The sequence below is a fragment of the Marmota monax genome, unplaced genomic scaffold, assembly GCF_021218885.2.
Source record: "Marmota monax isolate L192 unplaced genomic scaffold, Marmota_monax_Labrador192_F-V1.1 WCK01_AAM20220418_F8-fsc00151, whole genome shotgun sequence".
Lineage (NCBI taxonomy): Eukaryota > Metazoa > Chordata > Mammalia > Rodentia > Sciuridae > Marmota > Marmota monax.
The window spans coordinates 2,962,433-2,982,147 of record NW_026694226.1 but is presented as its reverse complement, the minus strand read 5'-3'; the positions used below and the strand labels follow the sequence as shown (position 1 = coordinate 2,982,147).

The following is a 19,715-nucleotide window of genomic DNA, read 5'->3' as shown; positions in this document are numbered from 1 at the left end:
ACTTGCAATCCTCCTGCCTCAGCCTCCAGAGTTGTTGAGATTACAGGCATGTGCCACCATGCCAGCCATAATAATACCTTATATTACACTCATATGGCTTCCCATTTCACAAGTACCTTAATGTTCATTCTCTCCTAAGAAACTAGGACCACCCAATGGGGGTAAGGGGTAGACTTTCCAATGGAGAAAAAGAACTCCCTTATTCTTAGATAGCAGGTCATTAGGTAGGAATCAAACTTCATTCCAAGATGAGCTCACCATCCTTTTGGGAGTTGAGTGAATGTTTCTCTGTTTTTGGTTTTTCCTCAGGCAAGAGGAAGTGAGGAAATTAGGTTTGGGGTGTGGTAGGGGTATAGTTTTGAGAGGCAAAAAGATCAGAGACAGATTAAACAGGAAGGAACTTGAGACCAGATTAATTTAAATGTTCGTTACTTCCCCTACCCCTTCTAAAGCCATTTCAATTCCTGGAGAGCATTACACATGTATCTCATCCTAGGCTTCTAGCCACAGCAACCTCACTAATCATTTCCCCTGGAACTGAGGCTACATACCTGGGCTCTCCACAGAGGGGAATGATGCAGGGAGGGGAATCCCACCTGCTGTGAGTCACCTGCTAGTGTAAAGGGCGGGCCTTACAATGCAGGGACCTTAAAAAGAGGGAGAAAAACAACGGAAGCAGCTCAGAATCTCTGTGAAAAACAGAGAGAACCAGAACCAAAGCAGATCAGACAGAATTAGTCTCAGAGCAAGGGGAAGTGGGCAGAGATTCCACAAGGACTAGTGCAGGTCACAGAAACAGATTTGAGAAGTAGGCGACATAATGCTGGGGATCAGAGCTGTGATGCTGCTATTGCTGCTGCCCTGGACAGCTCAGGGCTGGGCTGTGCCTGGGAGTAGCAGCCCTTCCTGGGCTCAGTGCCAGGAGCTCTCACAGAAGCTCTGCACACTGGTCTGGAGTGCACATCCACTAGTGGGACATATGGTGAGTGTTAGCCCGTGGGACTGAAAGGAACCTCTTCAAGCCTTCCAAGGCTGCACGACTGAATGGAAGCTGTGGCCTTGGGTGGATGCTTAAGGGTTGAAGGCGATCAGGGAATGAGAAAGGAAAGGAGACTGGGGTTCCTGAGAGAATCATGGGTGTAAGGATCCAGTAGGATTTAAAAGTACTTATCTTGGGCTGGAGTTGTTGCTCATAGAGCACTTGCCTAGCATGTGTTCAGCCCTTGGTTCAATCCCCAGCACTGCAAAGAAAACAATAAGTATGTGTTGTATTCTTCCCATTCCCTTTCTCCATTCCAGGATCTACTGAGAGAAGAGGGAGAAGAAGAGACTACAAATGATGTCCCCCATATCCAATGTGGGGATGGCTGTGATCCCCAAGGACTCAGGGACAATAGTCAGGTACCACTAAGATGAGGCTAGCCCTGAAGGGAGAGGGGACTGGGCCTATAGCTGGGCACTGTGGTGAACTAGAAGTTTTCTGAGAATGGTAAAGAACTGGGTGGATCTTCAATGAATAAGAATAGTGTATCCACCTTTTATTGCTTTCTTTTCTCTCTAGTTCTGCTTGCAAAGGATCCACCAGGGTCTGATTTTTTATGAGAAGCTTCTGGGCTCAGACATTTTCACAGGGGATGATGGTCCTGTGGGCCAGCTTCATGCCTCCCTTCTGGGCCTCAGCCAACTCCTACAGGTATGAACAAGTGGTGTGGAGGATGAGGGCTAGCTGGTGTTAAGAGACAGAGGCTATGGGATAAGGATCTAGAGTCTTTTCTGACTGCACTGTGTCCTTTCAGCCTGAGGGTCACCACTTGGAGACTCCACAGACTCCCAACCCCAGTCCCAGCCAGCCGTGGCAACGTCTCCTTCTCCGCTTCAAGATCCTTCGCAGCCTCCAGGCCTTTATAGCTGTAGCTGCCCGGGTGTTTGCCCATGGAGCAGCAACCCAGAGCCCCTGAAGGCAACAGCTTAAAGATGGCACCCAGATGGACATGGCTCAGCAATGATAAGATATATCTATTGACCCACACAACTATGAGCCAACAAGTTAATTAGCCCACTAATTTTAATAGGACTTGCATGTTGAAAAACTGCTAATACTGACTTAAGATGATGACGTGTGACAAAGTTGCATATTTATTAGCTGGAAAGAGAAATTTTGGTACTATTTATCCTCATGGGAACAGTTTGGAGAGGAGGATTATTTATTATATTTATAAGTAATTATGTATTTTTTTCAATAAAGATTTATTTATGTGGCTCTCAAGTCTAATTTCTAAGTTCAACTGTGAAAGATAAATGGATGGGAAAAGTAGGGCCAAGGGATTATAACATGTACACTTTTCTACTATTCTGAAGGTCTATGGTGGAGAGTGAGATTTTCTCACAACTCCCTGGGGGATCTTTTTTTTTTTTTTTTGTACCAGGGATTGAACCCAGGGGTGCTTAACCACTGATCCACATTATACTTTTGAGACAGAGTCTTGCTAAATTGCTGAGACTGGCCTTAAGCTGACAATTCTTCAGCCTCAGATTCTCGAGTCACTAGAATTATAGGTATGTGCCACCATACCCAGCCACTGGGATATTTTCAGTATAAATCCTTGATGGCTGAGCAAACAGCCTGGGATTATAAGGAGTTGAGATTAGGAAGTGGAGGCACACCTATAGGACACTTGCTCCCTGATCCATTGCCCGCTATCTTGGCCAAGAATATAGGAGCCAAAGATAGGAGCCCCAGTCACTACAGAATCAAAAATTAGACCACAGCCAGGCATGATGGCACATGTATGTAATCCCAGTGACTCGGGAGGCAATTTAACAGCAAGGCCCTAAGCAATTTACTGAGACTGTCTCAGAAAAAAACATGGCTGGGGGCGTTGGGGTTGTGGCTCAGCAGTACAGCACACGCCTAGCTCGTGTGAGACACTGGGTTCAATCCTCAGCACCACATAAAAATAAATAAATAAAGGTATTGTGTTCAACTACAACTAATAAATATTTTTAAGAAAGGTGGGAGTGGGCTGGGAATTAGCTTAGTGTTCCCCAATACAAAAAAAAAAAAAGTAGGGCTCAGCTGTGAGCAGGGAAGGGCATTCCAAGAAGATAAAGGTAAATCTCTTAAGCCAATGGGATTCTCCCTTAAAGGACCTCTGTTAACTCCAGAAGAGAGTTAAACTATCTGAAAAAAGGAAGGGAAGGACTTAGTGATTATTTGCTTTCCTTTTCGCTGCAGTCCCAGCATCAAGAGAATGTGTGCTTCAGAGTCAGACAGACGTGGATTTATGTTTTGGCTTTGCCACCCACTAAGTATATGATAGGATGGTCATATAACACTTATATCCCACCCCCAACACATATCACTCACCCCCATCCCAAAGAATTTGCAAAGCAGGAAGGCCGGCTCCAAATGGAGGGACAAAGAAGAAATACAACAAGAAGGGCATGCAGAGGTGAACAGAGGCCACAACTTGCTGAACTCACTCTTATATATTGGATGTCCCTGATGATGTCCCCAAGGACTTTAGTCTCTGTGAGTGGAGAAGAAGTTCCGAGATAAGACACTTCAAGGTTAGCACAAAGTTTATTAGTCATTTCTGCTCAGAAGAGACCCTTTCTGAACTGAGCTGTTTGCTTGAATACCAAGCAAGAAATAGTCACCTGTGCAGGGCTCCTCTTTCATTTATACCTTAAATTACACCAGAAGCACATCTAAGAGCAACGGCAGTTGCCTCTGGGGTTCCCTGGGAATGGCTAAGGTATGAGGATGTCCAGGGTCATATGATAAACTTTCAAGGTTCTAAGTTCCAGGAACTTTGGTGTGGTTTTTGCCTAGGTCTATACCCAAGGAATAGAGACCTTCCATTCAGGCAAACACTATATTGTACAAAAGAAGGGATGGTGTCTTAATAAAAAAAAAAAAAAAATAGCTACCAAAGCATTTCTTCCTCTGTAAAAACATCAAATTTTATCCAATACTATATAAAGCAACTCATACATTCCCAGAAACCCTACCATCCCAACCTCCAGGAGTGATTGTCTCTTAAGTGGGGAAATGGAGACTAGGCAGCCTAAATTAGTGTGCAAAGCTTCTCAATCACATTAGAGTGGCAGGATCACTTTATGGGGAAGGAGAGGATGCAGGCAACTCAGCGGGCAGAGCAGGGCAGAAGACTGGTAAGAAGAGTTCTGTTTTACATCCTTACTCAGAATGCAGCTTTACATGCTGGGCTGAGACAGAAAGCTCTCAACCCCTGCAAGAAAATAAGAAATTTAGGCCAGGCACAGTGTCACATGCCTGTAAACCCAGCAACTCAGGAGGCTGAGGCAGGAGGATTACAAATTCAAAGCTAGCTTCAGCAACTTAGTGAGGCCCTAAGCAACTTAGTGAGACTCTGTCTCAAAATTTTAAAAAATTTAAAAAAGGGTGAGGGATGTGGTTCAGTGGTTAAGTGCCCCAGGTTCAATCCCTGGTAACAACAACAATAACAACAACAAAAACAAAAACAAAAACAAAAAAAAAAAAAAGAAGAAATCAGGAATCGAGAAAAGAAGGAAAAAAAAAAAAAAAAAAACCACAACTATCTTAGACAGGAATGGATAAAAGTTGGAACCAGAAGAGAGAAATAAAGGGCTAGGTGTGCAGCTCTGTGATAGAACATTTGCCTAGCATGCATGAGGCCCTGAATTCACTAATATCCAATAGAGAAATGGAATTTAATAATAAGAGAAGTGGAATTCTATAACATGTCTGTACTCTTCACAAAGGGCCAATGCTAGTGTGTGCCAGTTTAATCTTACCAACTATTATAATGTTGAAATCCTTCCATACTGGAAAGAAGCCACTTCCCTGAGCCCTCCAATACCTGCAAACTATCAGGGCCTGCTGCAGGACCCCTAAGACTCCCAGCACAGCAGATAGCCTCCAAGACCTTATTTAGAACTATGGCCAGTACCTGTTCTGATTTGTTGGTGCCCTTCCACATTCATGTTTCTTTCACCTCTCCCCTTGAACCCCAGCTTAGAATCTCTAATTTCCCATACTTGAAGAGCAGCATCATGATGTGAAGAGTAGGAGGGGCAAAAGATTTGGAAATAACAGAGAAAATGTAGCTCCTAGAAGTCAGAAGTCAAGGGTACATCCGTGTAGAAATGGCTGGGGCAGGAGATGTAAGCCTCGTCAGTGGTGTTCTGGCCAGACAACAGCGGGTCACCATTTGGCATGATTTCTTCTATTCTACAGTTTCTGAAGACTGGATAATTCAGAAAGAAAAGTCAGACCCTGACCTTAGTTGGGAGTTCCCAACCCAACAGGAAAAGTGAGGGACAATAGCAGAAAGGCTTGAGGGGAGCTTTGGAGGATGGAGGATGAGGGTAGGGGGAGGCATGTGCATTTCCTAATAAAAGGAATCAACAGGAAATGAGCCTCTCTCTCCAATGAGGAGCATGGAGCTCAGCCTTTTCTGTGATGGGTCAGAGAGGAAGGTAGGAAAGAATGTGTTTTCTCTTCCCTAGTTCCACCTCATCACTTACTTTCCATTCCCTCAGTGTTCAAGTTTTGCAGATCACAGGGTAAATCCGGCTCTGGCATTGGCTGTAATACAGGTTTCAGGTCTGGCTCTGGCACGCTGTGTGATACCCTGCAGAGTGTAGGTTCCAGCACAGGCCTCAGTGTGGGCTCCAGTCCTGGCTTCAGAGTGGTCTCCAGCACAGGGTCCAGCACTGACCTCAGATTCAGCCCTGCATCCAGCTCTAACTCCAGGCCGAGCCCCAGGTCTGGCTCTGATGGCAGCCCCAGATCCAGGTCTAACAATGGCAGTTCTGGCTCCAGTTTAAGCTCTGGTGGTTGTTGCAACTCATCCACTTGTCTAGATATACCAAGATAACAAAGGGGCAGAACTCAGTTGTTTAGATGAAGTTGGGAATAGTAGAACAAGCAAAGGCTGTGTCTTTAGTCTAAGAAGTCAGCAGAGCAAAGGGCTAGAGAGCATGGGCTTTGAATCAGGCTTGATAGAGTTTGAATCATATCATTTATTAGCTGAGTGACCTTAGGTAAGGTATGTAACGTCTCTGAGTCTCAGATTTATCAACTGTAATAGGAGAAACAATATATAATTCTTGAGAAGCGATAAAATGGATAAAATTTGGGCTTTAGAGGCAGGCACAGTGGCACACACCTGTAATCCCAGTGGCTTGAGAGACTGAGACAGGAGGATCTCAAGTTCAAAGCCAGCCTCAGCAACAACGAGGTGCTAAGCAACTCAGTAAGATCCTGTCTCTAAATAAAATACAAAATAGGGCTGGGAATGTGGCTCAGTAGTCTAGGGTCCCTGAGTTCAATCCCTGGTTACCCACCCTCACCCGCCGATTTAAAAAAAAAAAAAGAAATTGCAGAAGAATGAAACTAGAGCCCTGTCTTCCAGCCTTTAAAAAAATCAACTCAAGAGCTGGATCTGGGGCTCAGTGGTAGCGCACTTGCCAGGCATGTGTGAAGCACTGGGTTCTATTCTCAGCGCCACATATAAATAAATAAAGATCTATCAACAACTAAAATAAATATTTAAAAAATCAACTCAAAATGAACCAGAGCCCTAAATGCAAGACTTAAAATTATTAAATGACTCAAAGAAAATACAGGGGAAACACTGTAAAACATTTGTATAGGCAATGCTTTTTGGATGAGCCTCAAAAGTGCAGGCAACTAAAGCAAAAATAGACAAGTGGGATTGTATCAAACTAAGAAGCTTCTGCACAGCAAATGAAATAATCAACAGAGTTAATAGACAATCTATAGAGTAGGAGAAAATATTTGCAAACAATATCTCCAACAAGGGAAGGAATTAAAAAGACTCAACAGGGGCTGGGGTTGTGGCTCAGTGGAAGAGCGCTTGCCTAGCATGTGTAAAGCACTGGGTTCGATCCTCAGCACCGCATAACCACTAAAAATATTAAAATGATAACTAAAAAAAATCTTTAAAAAAAGACTCAATAGCATAAAAACAAATAATCCATTTTTTAAAACAGGCCAAAGATCTCAATGTACATTTCTCAAAAGATATACAAATGGCCAATAAGTATATAATAAAATGTTCAACATCATCAATCATCTGGCAAATGTAAATCAAAACCACAACTGAGGGCAGGGTTAGTGGGTCAGTGGTAGAGTGCCCACCTAGCATGCATGAGGCACTGGGTTCAATCCTCAGCACCACATAAAAAAAGTAAAGTTAAATAAAGATATTGTGTCCCAGGGCTGGGGATGTGGCTCAAGCAGTACCGCTCTCGCCTGGCATGCGCGGGGCGCTGGGTTCCATCCTCAGCACCACATAAAATAGAATAAAGATGTTGTGTCTGCCAAAAAACTGAAAAATAAATATTAAAAAAATTCTCTCTCTCTCTTCTCTCTAAAAAAAAAGATATTGTATCCCCTTACAACTAAAATATATATATTAAAAAAAACCCACACAACTGAAGTCAGGCACGGTGGCATACACCTGTATTCTCAGCTATCAGGAGGTTGAGGCAGGAGGATAGCATGTTTGAGGCCAATCTGTGCAACTCAGCAAGACCCTGCCTCAAAATAAAATATAAAAAGTGCTAGGGATGTAGCCCAGTGGTAGAGCACTTGCTTAGCATGTGAGACCCTGGGTTCAATTCCCAGTCCTGCAAACAAAACAAAACTAACAAACAAAAACCTCCCCAAACCCCACAATGGGACACTATCTCACCTTCCAGTTAGAATAATTTAATTAAAAAGACACAAAATAACAAATATATGACAAAATATATATATGACAAAAAGGAAAAGGTCTAGGGGCAGTTCCCAGGTCTTAAGGCAAAACAGGGCAAAATAACTGGTAAGGATATATCATTTATCACACTGTTTGTGGGAATATAAATTAGTATAGTTATTACTAATGGCTTCCTATCCTTGAATAGTACTGAGGTTCCTCAAAAAACTAAAAAAAGGACTCTCATATGACCAGATATCTGACTACTTGGTATACATCCAAAGGAAATAAAATCAAGTATATCAAAAAGATACCTATACTCCCATATTTACTGAGCAGTAAATAGCCAAAATATGGATTCAATGGAGGCTTCACTGACTGATAAAAAAATATATAAGTAACATAACATTTATACTATATGTAATAAGCATATAATTTATATTCACACATATACACATACATACATACATATATACAATGGATTATTATTCATTCATAAAAAGAATGAAATCCTGTCACTTTGGGCAAAATATGTACAAAATAAATATGCATATTTATATATAGAAATATATGTATAAAATATAAACATGTATAAAATACATACAAACATATGTGTCAACTAAAAATAAAAAATTAAATTATTTTTCAAAAGCAGAACTTTGGAATCCCACAGACCTGGATCATTTATCAGGCGTGTTCCCTAGGTATGTCATTTCACCAAACTAAACCTGAGTTTCCTCAGCTGAAAACAATTGTGACTACTTCACAGAACAACTGTGAAGATCGAACAAAATGAGAAAATGAACATAAAGCATTTAGTCCAATGCCTGCCCATAATAAACTCTTGTTTGTTTGTCTGGTACTGGGGATTAAACTCAAGGGCTCTTTACCGCTGAGCTACATCCCCAGACCTTTTAAGATTTTTTTAAAAAATTTTAAGACAAGGCTTCATTAAGTTGCTAAGACTGGCCTCAAACTTGTGATCTTCCTGCCTCAGCCTCCTGAGTGACCGGGATTACAGGCGTGTGCCAACATCTCTGTCTTAAACTTTTAGTGACTATGACCATTATTGTTACCTACTCTGATGGGTCCTCATAAAAATTAAATGAACAAATGTTTTTAAAAAATCTAGTACCAAGGTTGGCACCAGGTAAGTCCTCATTTATACCAGTGATTATGATTACTGTTAACAAGGAAGCTTTGTGAAGATAACCTAAGGGTGGCAGCAAGAAAATATGAGAAAGGAGAGAGTTGAGAAGAATGGGTAGCGGGGAATAAGAGGGTTGTAGAGACTGGGTCAGTAGGCAGAGAAGGCTGGAGGGACTGGAATTTGGCAGATTAAAGTCACTATATCAGCCAAGGAAATTCTGGAGGATGGGTGAAGAATTCATATCTCACCTGTTAGAGACCACAATGAGCCTACGTTTCAGGTATTTCCTCCGCTCCTGGAGATTAACTGTGGGCACATACACAGGAGGTGGAGGAGGTCAGCATATTGGACACACAGCTCACTGGTTCCCCAAGTACAGAAGATCTTAACAATTTTATCCCCCTGACTAGCATCCCCATGGATAAATCCCTTAGCTGCTGTGGATATTAGTTTTCCTGTGTTTGAAAGGAGGGAACTGGATTTATGGATGTCTGAGAATCCTTCTAATCTAGTAATAAAATATGTTAATTATTCCCACCTTTTTCCTGGTAGTAGCGCCCAAAAGCCTCATCGCGGGGGATTCGTGGATAGAGGAAGCGCAGGGGGTTCTCAGGTATGTTCTCCTCAGCAAGCAGCTGGTAATGGCGGATGATTTCAGTCAGTGGGAGTGACTGCAACACCTCCTTGGTGTAGGGCTGCACAGAGTAGATAAGCACCCTATCTGGAAAGTGAATACAGAAGAGGCTGGCTAGAGTGAAGAGGCTCACCTAGGAGATTCTCTCCCTGGCTTCCCAGCCCCAAAGCTGCTAGAGGATTCAGGACAGAGCCCAAGAAGCCAACAGCAGGCAGAAGGGCAAAAGGCAGGCTAGGCAGAAAGGAAAAGGTATGGGAATGGCAGGGCAGAGCAGCTGACCATCATCCTGGTGTTCCACCCAGGAGCAGGTAATGCCTCCTTCCGATGTTTCACTGAAACGTAGCAGAAACGTTCCAGAGACCATCCTTTTCAGCAGCCGGCGTTCCTGGCTCCGGCTCACAAAGCCCATGATGCGTCTGGAACACAGAAAATAGCTGCAAGACCCCCAGTCCCTCGTGTGTGGGAGTGAGCATTTGGTTTTGGCCTCAGCTCTCTCACTTATAAACTTTTATATCTTGACCAAGTCACTTCTCATTGGTGATAGTGCCACCTGGCCCCAGGATTTTAAGAGGTATGAGGATTTAGTGAGATCACACAGGTGAAAAGCACAATGTAAAGGCCAAGTGATGTGCAAACAGGCAGGTAGTGTGGTGGAGAGAGCCTTGGAGTCATCTAGGCCTAGGTTTGAATCCCAACTCTGTCATCTGGGTAAATTGATTAACTTTTCTAACATTGAGTTTCCTGCTGGGTATACACCTATAATCCCAGAAACTGGGAAGTTAAAGGAAAGGATCACAAGTTCAAGGCCAGCCTCAGCAAATTGTGAGACTCTTAGCAACTTAGTGAGATCCTGTCTCAAAAAAAAAAAAAAAAAAGGAGGCCAGGGATGGCAGCTCACACTTATAATCCCAGGGGCAAAGTCCTAAGCAGCTTGGTAAGACTCTGAAGACTCTGTCTCAAAATAAATAATAAATTAAATAAAGGGCTGGGGATGTGGCTCAGTGGTAAACTGCTCCTGGGCTCAATCCTCGGTACCAAAAATACAAAACAAGTTTCCTCACTTGAAATGAGGGTGGTAATACCAACTACTCAGTATGGTTTTAAGGATTAAATGAAAGAATTCATCAGAACACCCAGTAGGTTCTGGGACACAATAGATGCTTGACAAATACAACTCTGTGATTAGAAATGTCATCTGTAGGGCTGGGGATATAGCTCAGTTGATAGAGTGTTTGCTTCACATGCACAAGGCCCTGGGTTCGATCCCCAGTACCATACACACAAAAAAAGAAAAAATATGTGTTGGGGCTGGGGTTGTGGCTCAGTGGTAGAGTGCTTACCTAGCATGTGTGAGGCACTGGGTTAGATCCCCAGAACCACATAAAAATAAATAAACAAAATAAAGGTATTAAAAAAAAAGAAGAAGAAATGTGGGCTGAGGTTGTGGCTCAGTAATAGAGTGCTTACCTAACATGTGTGAGCCTCAGAATTGGGTTAGATTCCCAGCACCACATAAAAATAAACAAATAAAGTAAAGGTATTGTGTCCATCTACAACTAAAAAAAATATTAAAAAAAAAAAAAGAAAAAGGAAAAAATGTCACCTGTAGTTTTTGCTCTCTCCCTGTTTGCCACACGAGGGCGCCAAGAGTCCAGTCCTGAGCCCAGAAAGAACAGACCTGTAATGGGAAGGCTGACCAAGGTCCTTACTCATCATTCCAGAGATCCTTCAGGTAGTCATGTACCAACTCCAGAATTTTGTCCAGCCATGTCCAGAATGGTAACTTGCCAGGGGGGCTCTCTCGCTGAAGTTGAAATGGAAAGGCAGAAAGAGATATGGAGTTTTCTCCATTGTAGGGAAGGAGTGACAGGGAAGGGCCAGTATTTGGATTGAGGGCCTAGATCTAACTGCATAGGATGCGGGGAGTTAGTTACCTTACTGAAGTCAGCCCAGGACAACAATGCATCCTCTCCTCCAGAATTCTGCCCTGTGGGAAAGAACCATAAATCTCTTCAGATGACAGAGGAGCCAAGGCCAGGTCAGGGGACAGGGGGCTTGCCAGACTAAGGCTGGGGAAAGGTTGAGAGAAAAGAAAAAGAATTATACCGAATAGCTTGTTCTTCAGCATGCCCAGCTGCTGTGGATTGAGGCCTCGGCCAACATAGGAGGAGAACTGCCAACTGAGAGCAGGACCCAACAAGCTCCAGGGAGCCTGAGGGGGACTGGTGAAGAACTGCTGATTCTATAGCGATGAGAGGAAAGCAGGATGGCTCAAAAGCAGCCCCTCACCCCAAGATTCCAGCCCCACCTCCCACCTGCCGGCTCCATCTCCTACCTGGGGGTTTGGGCTGAGCAGATTGAACCAGAGAATTGAGGCCCAGGCAATTGAGAGTTGGTTCATGTTAGAAATAATCACCACAGGGAGGGTGTCTGTCTGTGGAGAAGACCCGAGTCACGCAGGAGGGATGTGATGTTTCTAGCTAAAGACATCTGGTAAGGTAAGCGGGTGAAAGCCCACCCCATGGACCTTAGTTTATCCCTTTCTTATGCCTTTTTCCAATCTGCTTCGTCTCTCTGGCTGTCCCTCAGTCACTCACTTTCAGCTGCAGCTTCAGACCCTGGTAGACGTATTTGACTGTGAAGCTAATGATGTGTAATTCCTCTGTCACAGCCAGCAGCCCCTGCAATAGCCAAAGACACAGTGATCAGAAGGCCCTTTGACAAGTTCCTTCTGCACCTCAATCCTGTCCCAACCTTACTTTATTGCCGCCCTTTCCTGAACCACTTGAACGTTGCTCCACCAGCATCTGCGAATTGAGGAAAAAGAGAGAGTGCTAGAATAGGGATCCTGAAGTCCCTGGAACCCCTGTTTTGCCTCAAGACCTGGGAACTGCCCCCAGACCTTTTTCCTTTGGACTAGAAGCTTAAGTTATTGACACTTCTTACCAAGAAGCCAAAGTCCCAAATCAAACCATCACTCTGCCCTTTCTCTGGGGTCAAAGTTTTCTGGTTTGAGGTTAGAATGTTGAACTTCCGGAAGCTGTTCCAGGAGGAAGAATACATATGAAGGAAAAGAGCAGACTTTTTTTAAAAATTCAGGAGGAAAATAAAAGTTTCACTTCATTTCAGACATACCCTTTTCCTTTTGTCCATGTACCACCCAAGTCTCCCTCCTCATTTGTGCTCCCACCAGGGCTGCCAAATGTGGTTGTGCAGGTCATGCATACAGTGCACAGATGTTTGCAGTGTCCTTGTGAGGCACTTACCCTTCAGGAGAATTGCTGAAAAGAAATTAAAAAAAAATCATTGAGAAGTAAGCGTACAGAAGATAGGAATTTGCTCTGTGGGACCAGACAGATCTGGGTACAAACATACCTCTGTAGATTACTAGCTATGTGGCCTTGCAGAACAGACATAATCTCTCTGAACCTGTTTCCTTGTTCGTATGGTACACTGATAATACCTATCTCATGGGGTTGCTATGTAAATGGGGTTGCTGCATGTAAATGCTCAACCAAAGATGAGTTATTTCTGTGAGGTTGAATGAAAGGGGGAAGAAGAGAGTCCTAAGATGTTATTGTAAAGAATGAGTACTTTCTTCACCCCACCAGCCCCCATCCTGGCCACCACTCCTTGATCCTACCCTTCACCTGTCTCAACTTACCTGTCGATGGAGACTTCCACTGTCAGTGACTCACTGCCTTCCTGGAGTCTCACCAGCAGCCTAGGGTGGGGAAGGAGATGGATGGGATAAAATGGTCAATCTCAACCTCCCGGACAGGCAGATGTTTGAAAAAAGATAAAGGAAAAGAGTAGAAGAGGTAGATGAGTCAGAGAGAAATGAAGAAGAAAAGGTCAAGAGTGAAAAGATCTGTAAAACCAGAAAATATATAGTGTTAGGGCTAGAAAAAGGAAGCAGGAGCGAGTTCTGAAATGCCAACCTTGTTCGGACAGTAAACTTGCTCCCAGTCTTGAGGATGAGGGGTCGATGGGGAGTCTGGGGCATACAGGGCTGGGTTTCCACAATAAAGGCTCTGGGGAAAGAATTGTGGAGAGAATACATGGTTCAGTATCTGTAAGAATATCTTCCCTTGTTCCTTTTCTCCTTTTCTCCCTAGAGACCCTTCCATGGACTCCAGACCTGTGGAGCAGACTCTGAAGCAACTCTGTGACCTGGGCATTCTGCACATTCACCCCCTTGATCAGGGGGTCACCGTCATAGCTAATGTGTCTCAATTCATCCAGCTGCTTCAGCAGCTGCCTCAGATGAAACAGCAGCTTTGCTCCAGCTGTGAACCTGGTGATAGAATCCAGAGAGAAGGAATCCATGAGTTTCTTGGAGCTCCCACTCAGGGTCTGGGATCTCTTTAATGCAGAGTCAGAAACTACCTGGGACCAAAAAAAAAAAAAAAAAATCCAGGAGGTATATGCCAGATTACTCAACATGATTCATAATCTAAGACATAAAAATGAAAATCATTTTCACTTAAAAAACTGATTGAAAGCCAAGTGCCATGGCACAGGCCTGTAATCCCAGCAGTTCAGGAGGCTGAAGTGGGATGATCACAAGTTTAAGCCAGTCTCAGCAACTTAGCAAGGCCATAAGAAACTTAGTGAGGCCCTAAGAAATTTAGCGAGACTATATCTCAAAATAAAATATTATAAAAAGGGTTGGGGATGTGGCTCAGTGGTTAAATGCCCCTGAGTTCAAGCCCTGATAACAAAAAATCAAACAAACAACAACAACAACAACAAAAAAAAACTAATGAAACGTCTATTAACATAATAACAATTAACCTTCATATGATGCTTGCTATGTTTGATTTATATGAAGATCTTTATACACACTAATGCATTTAATCTTTATGACCACTCCATGATACTACTATTCCATTCCATGAGGTAGGTACTATTATTATCCCCATCTTATAATGATAAAACTGAAGCACAGAAAGGTTAAGTGACTTGCTCAAGATTCTACAGCTGTAAGAGATAAAGGTTATATGTGATCCCAGGCAGTCTCACTTCTCACTGAAGAACCTATATATATATATATATTTTTTTTTTTTTTTTTTTTTTTTTTTTTTGGCCATGCTGGGGATCCAACTCAGACCTTATACATCCTAAGCAAGTTCTTTACTACTGAGTTACACCTCCAGCTCTCAATTTTTGTCTAATAAGCTCATCAGGGTAGTAAAGATAATAGGTCACTTTCCTTCCTTCCTATATTTGTTGAGTAATTAAAAAGGAAGGAGGGTTGTGGCTTAGTGGTAGAGCATTGCCTAGCACACATGAGGCACTGGGTTCAATCCTCAGCACCACATAAAAATTAAACAAACAAAATAAAGGTATCCTGTCCATTTATAACTACATATATATAGGAAGGAGAGGGCTGGGGTTGTGACTCAGTGGTAGAGTGCTTGCCTAGCATGTGTGAGTCACTAGGTTCAATTCTCAGCACTGCATATAAATAAACAAAATAAAGTTCATTGACAACTAAAAAAATATTTTTTTTAAAAAAAGGAAGGAGAAACCAGGTTGTGGATTAACCCAAGTCTGGGCTCTGGGTTCCCTGGATAGTGAGGACAAAGAATAGAGTATAGTTATAGTCTGACAAGGGAGCTGAGATCATTTTGGGGAGCAGAGACTAGTAAGAAGAATACCTTTTGCTGTATACAGGGCATTACAACTTAGAAAACAAGAAATGGCCAGGACTAGGGTTAAGGTGTATAAGATAATTAGGAGAAAATATATTTTCTCTCACCAGTTCTCCAGACGTTCCAACCCAACCTGGTCCAGCGGGGCTCCAATGCAGGCTTTTTGCTGTTGGGCTTTCCACTCATCCAACTTTGGCAGCAGTAGTTCAATTAGGGTAGTTAATCGGCCTACCACTGCTTTGGAGGTATCTAGCACCTCCTGGCAAAGAGATAATGTGAGTATGCAGCACATCTAACTTAGGATGAGGAGAAAAAAAGCCAAGGCTAAGGGTCTAGGGCTCCCCAAATCCCTTTATTTTCCCAGTTCCTTGCCACCCACTCCCTCTATCCCCTGCCTCCCACCTTTCTCCTTTTGTCCAGGTCATTGAGAGTTTCCTGAAGAAGCTGTAGCTCTTTGTTCTGATGGGGATCCGAAGAGGACGTCTTCCCTAAAGGGCCAGAGCAGAAGTCAGATCAGGAGCTCCTTCCTCTCTCTTTCCCAGCCCAGATCTCAGAGTCAGAGAGGGGAAATTCTGGAGGAAAAAGGGGAAACGGAAAAAAAAAAAAAAAAAAAAAAAGGACAGGCACAGGGGGGCCTTTGAGCAAATTCTGAAGGGACCAAAGTCCATTCAATCTGCTAATGGAGTTTTCCATGCATTTCCTCCATTCCGTCCCTGCATTTCCACCTCAACTTTCATAGCACACCCTAGCATTTATAGCTTTGCAAGGCAACAGGACTGCAGTTAGTGGAATTGGCCAAAAGTGACTTGCTCACTGGAACTTTCCAATTCTGTGCTCCATCACCCTTTCCCTCCGAGCAGCCACCAGTCTTTCTCCCATCCCTCTAAGTGCTTTCTACCTTTTTTGTAAATATTAAACCGGAAGTTGAAGATATCCTGCAGTTCTTTCAGTTGGTTGAGGGATTTCACCAGCTTCTACAGAGGAGATGGGACCTCGATGAGGCTGCTTCTGAGGAAGGAATAAGGCTAAGCCCTGCCCACCCCAACTCATGCCACAATGACCAACCTCCATCATAACCCTTAAATCCTGGATGCGAGATTCAATCTCAGGCTGCTGGCTATCCACAGATGCTTCAAGGGCTGGCTTTCCTTGCTCCTGTAATAAAGAGGCTCTGATCAAATTTTAACCCTGATTTTTATCTCTTAAATCCTTTCATCCCTAAAATAATTCCATAGGATGGGTGAGGTGGGGGGATCCTATTCTGAGACAAATCCCAGGAGTCCTTTCCATGGACCCCTTTCTACTCCACGACTTCCAAAATCATCATAAAATTGTTTTCCCCACCTGAGCCCTCTGGGCTTGATTCAGAATTCTTTTTTCTTCCAGAAGTAGATTAAAGATCATCTCAGCCAATTGGGTGGAGCCCTGTGGAAAGTCCTAGAGTAGGAAAAGAGGGAGAATTGTTCATATTCAATCATCTTCAATGACCAGCCACCCTAGATCCTCCCACTAACGTTCCTAGTATTTTTGCCTTCTTCAAAGTCCCCAGCCCTTTCTCTTTTCCACCCCAAACTCTAGCATTTTCCCAACACTATCAGCTATACTTTGCTCATCTCTCTGCTAATGATCCCCAAGGTCCAGACTCTTTCCCCAGATCTGTTCTTCTCCATTTGCATCTTCAGGTTTGTACCCCAAACCTTACTCTACACTTCACTTGGATGCCAGTTCTATCCTTTTTATTCCCAACTCATCCAGGTACCATAATGTCCCTGTAGAATTTTCGCAAGTTGTGCTGTAGCAACAAGCACTCAGGGTCCTGACTGCAGCGGCCAATCTCATAGTTCAGTTGCTCCAAGAAGTGTAAGTAGAGCAGGCTGGCCTTAGAATTATCATTGTCTAGTGCAGCTTCCTTCCTGGGGACCAGGAATGAAAAGGGTTAGAATCTCTGCAAGGTAGCTGCTGTCCTGAGGCCCTCCAATCCCTTCCAGGTTGTTTCCGGGATCCCCAGGGATCAGGAGAAAGGAATCACCTATCTTCTTCATCCACTCCACTCCCCTACTGCAGAAGCCCTCACCAGTTCTGGTCTTCAATCCAGACAGCCAAGTGCTGTCGAATGTCCACTGGCAGGAGGCTCTGTGAGTACAGCTCATGCAGCTGGTCCTGAAATGGGCTATCAAGATTCTGCAGCATCTCCCACTGCGCCATTTGGGCTCTAAGTTGAAAGGATGAAGGTTCTCAATTGAATATTTTGCTGGTCTAAATTACCCATAGTCTTGTGATTGTTTATTACTACTAGCTTAAAATGTTAAAATACATAAGTAAATTTAAAAAAAAAACACAGAAATATTAAGGCCTACATTGACCCCACTCTGAAATTGACCCCACTCTGAATCTTGTTTCCTTCCCTTCATCTCCAGAAATGATCTCTGGGGGCTGGGATTGTGGCTCAGCGGTAGAGCGCTCGCTCGCCTCACAAGTGCAAGACCTTGAGTTTGATCCTCAGCACCACATACAAAAATAAACAAGTCAAATAAAGGTGTTGTGTCCAACTACAACTAAAAAATAAACATTAAAAAAACATTTAAAAAAAAGAAATGATCTCTATTATAGTTCAGTGAATATTCTTCCAGGGAATATAATTCAATAGTTCCAATATGTGAGGTCTTTTTGTTATAATGGTAATTTTCAAACACACACATAAATACAATGACAGGATCATTCATGTATCCATCACCCAACTTTAACAAATAATAATATTTCTGCTATTTCATCTATCTTCCTAGATTAATTTATTTTAAACATATTTGTTTGTGTCTATATTCATTTAGGCTGGAGTAAATATCAGTGTTGGTCTTAAATATTTATGATCTCTGCTGGCCATGAAGCTTTTTTAGGAACTGAAACCTTCTTAGAGGTAAGGTAAGTACACCCTACAAACTGTTCACCATCTAAGAAGGAGGAGTTCCATGCTAGAAGATGTCTAAATACTGTGCAAAGGGTCATTCAATTCCTAAGATTGTGATTTCTTTTTTTTTTTTTTTTTTTTTTTTGGAGTGCTGGGGATTGAACCCAGGGCTCATAGATGCTAGGCAAGTGCTCTATCACAGCGATCTACATCTCCAACCCAGACTGTGACATTTTTAGGATCTCTTTCAATCTCTGATTCTCCATGTGGATTATCAGCTCTAAGATCCAGAAATTTCTCACAAAACTGTTTTTTGCAGGAGCTGTGATGTATACCTGTAACCCTAAAAACTCAGAAGGCTTCTGAAGCAGGAGGATTCCAAGTCAGCTTCAGCAACTTGGCAAGGCCCTAGGCAACTTAGCAAGACCCTGTCTCAAAATAAAAAAATAAAAAAGGGCTGGGAATGTGGCTCAGTGGTTAAGTACCCCTGGCTTCAATCTTTGGTACCAAAACAAAACAAAACAAAAAAACATATATAGTTTAAAAGGATCAAGCACTAAGCTAGGATGTAGCTTAGTGGTAGAGCCCTTACCAAGCATATCTGAGGCCCTAGGTCCTGGGTTCCATCCCCAGCAACAGCAAATAAAAGGAAGATGAAGAAATCCAGCATTATAAAAAGGGTTAAAATTAAAAACAGGAGTTCCTGCCCAATCCTTCGCCTCCTCTGTTCCTATTTTCAGAGGGACAGCTCATGTTAATTCATCCTAGAAGAAAAATTTTTTTCTTTGCTCTGTATAAAGTCATGTGACCTTTTTAGAACACAAATGTGCATGTTTGTTCTGTTCAGTTAGACTCAGGATGCAACAAGAATATGTTTTAATTTCCTTAACAGACATCAGATGGCAGTGGGGAGAAGCATGCCCAGTACAGCCCGCTTGGTGACAGGCAAAAGACAGTTTTGTTTTATTTGATACCACACAGGGCAACTTACACATTTTTACTTAACAAAGAGGATGATACATCATGTCTATCTTTAGACATTGCTTTTTGGTAAGGACAAAAAGTAATGCAGGACAGAGACAAAAGCTTTGATTAAGACATCGAATCCGGGCTGGGGATGTGGCTCAAGCGGTAGCTTGCTCGCCTGGCATGCGTGCGGCCTGGGTTCGATCCTCAGCACCACATACAAACAAAGATACAAACTAAAAAAAAAAAATAAATATAAAGACATCAAATCCATGTAACAAAACCAGGTTCCGGGTCTCCGAGGCTGCAGGGGAGTTCTGGGAGGGGGAGGTAGAATTGGGGAGCTAGACTGGACAGGAGGGTTAAGATCCAGGACACAGCAGAAAGCTCCTATTTACCACTAGAAGACAGAAGTTGCCTCGTCTAGCCCGTAACCCTGGGACCAGCAGCCCTTCCCAGGCAAGAATTTGCCCCTTCACTCCAATCCCCCACACTCTCTCAGGGGCGGTACCTCGTTAGGGTCCCAGTAACCGGTCCCTCCAGTGGCTGTGATCGAGACTTCCAATCCTCAAACGTAGCTGAGGTACCAAGGCTTCCTGCCCCGCCCACAACTTCGTCCCGCCCTTCGGACTCTAAGCCTAGAGGGCTTGAGTCGCAAATGAACCCATAAGCT

The 19,715-nt window shown here is 43.2% G+C and overlaps 2 protein-coding genes across 3 annotated transcripts; one reads left to right on the top strand and one right to left on the bottom strand.

The window, feature by feature from the left end:
• Positions 1–229: 229 nt before the first annotated feature.
• Il23a (interleukin 23 subunit alpha) lies at positions 230–2,266 on the top strand. Its single transcript, XM_046466726.2, has 4 exons — positions 230–982; positions 1,300–1,401; positions 1,562–1,693; positions 1,797–2,266. The coding sequence occupies exons 1-4, from the start codon at positions 821–823 to the stop codon at positions 1,956–1,958; spliced, it is 558 nt and encodes a 185-aa protein (XP_046322682.1). The 5' UTR covers positions 230–820; the 3' UTR covers positions 1,959–2,266.
• A 1,298-nt stretch (positions 2,267–3,564) lies between these two features.
• Stat2 (signal transducer and activator of transcription 2) lies at positions 3,565–19,708 on the bottom strand. Of its 2 annotated transcripts, XM_046466712.2 has the most exons (25): positions 19,554–19,708; positions 17,246–17,383; positions 16,931–17,084; positions 16,516–16,608; positions 16,237–16,326; positions 16,070–16,145; positions 15,574–15,659; positions 15,279–15,430; positions 13,656–13,811; positions 13,456–13,548; positions 13,179–13,238; positions 12,781–12,795; positions 12,461–12,554; positions 12,274–12,321; positions 12,112–12,195; positions 11,850–11,948; positions 11,621–11,756; positions 11,449–11,501; positions 11,224–11,318; positions 9,794–9,930; positions 9,419–9,601; positions 9,129–9,186; positions 5,727–5,867; positions 5,533–5,639; positions 3,565–5,252 (listed from the first exon to the last, which is right to left on the bottom strand). In XM_046466712.2, the coding sequence occupies exons 2-25, from the start codon at positions 17,374–17,376 to the stop codon at positions 5,116–5,118; spliced, it is 2,478 nt and encodes an 825-aa protein (XP_046322668.1). In that variant the 5' UTR covers positions 17,377–17,383; positions 19,554–19,708; the 3' UTR covers positions 3,565–5,115. The 2 variants fall into 2 exon arrangements, with proteins under 2 accessions (XP_046322668.1, XP_046322667.1); XM_046466711.2 differs by having other exon boundaries at positions 5,533–5,867.
• Between the last annotated feature and the right edge of the window lie 7 nt (positions 19,709–19,715).

Excerpts from the sequence above, each read along its gene's own strand:
- Stat2 (XM_046466711.2), bottom strand. The coding sequence starts at position 17,376 with ATGGCGCAGTGGGAGATGCTGCAGAATCTTGATAGCCCATTTCAGGAC. Across the intron at positions 17,085-17,245 it reads TGGATTGAAGACCAGAACTG|GAAGGAAGCTGCACTAGACA; the intron begins GTGAGGGCTTCT and ends CCTGGTCCCCAG. Across the intron at positions 9,602-9,793 it reads GGTGGAACACCAGGATGATG|ATAGGGTGCTTATCTACTCT; the intron begins GTCAGCTGCTCT and ends TTCACTTTCCAG.
- Il23a (XM_046466726.2), top strand. The coding sequence starts at position 821 with ATGCTGGGGATCAGAGCTGTGATGCTGCTATTGCTGCTGCCCTGGACA. Across the intron at positions 983-1,299 it reads ATCCACTAGTGGGACATATG|GATCTACTGAGAGAAGAGGG; the intron begins GTGAGTGTTAGC and ends TCTCCATTCCAG. Across the intron at positions 1,694-1,796 it reads GCCTCAGCCAACTCCTACAG|CCTGAGGGTCACCACTTGGA; the intron begins GTATGAACAAGT and ends GTGTCCTTTCAG.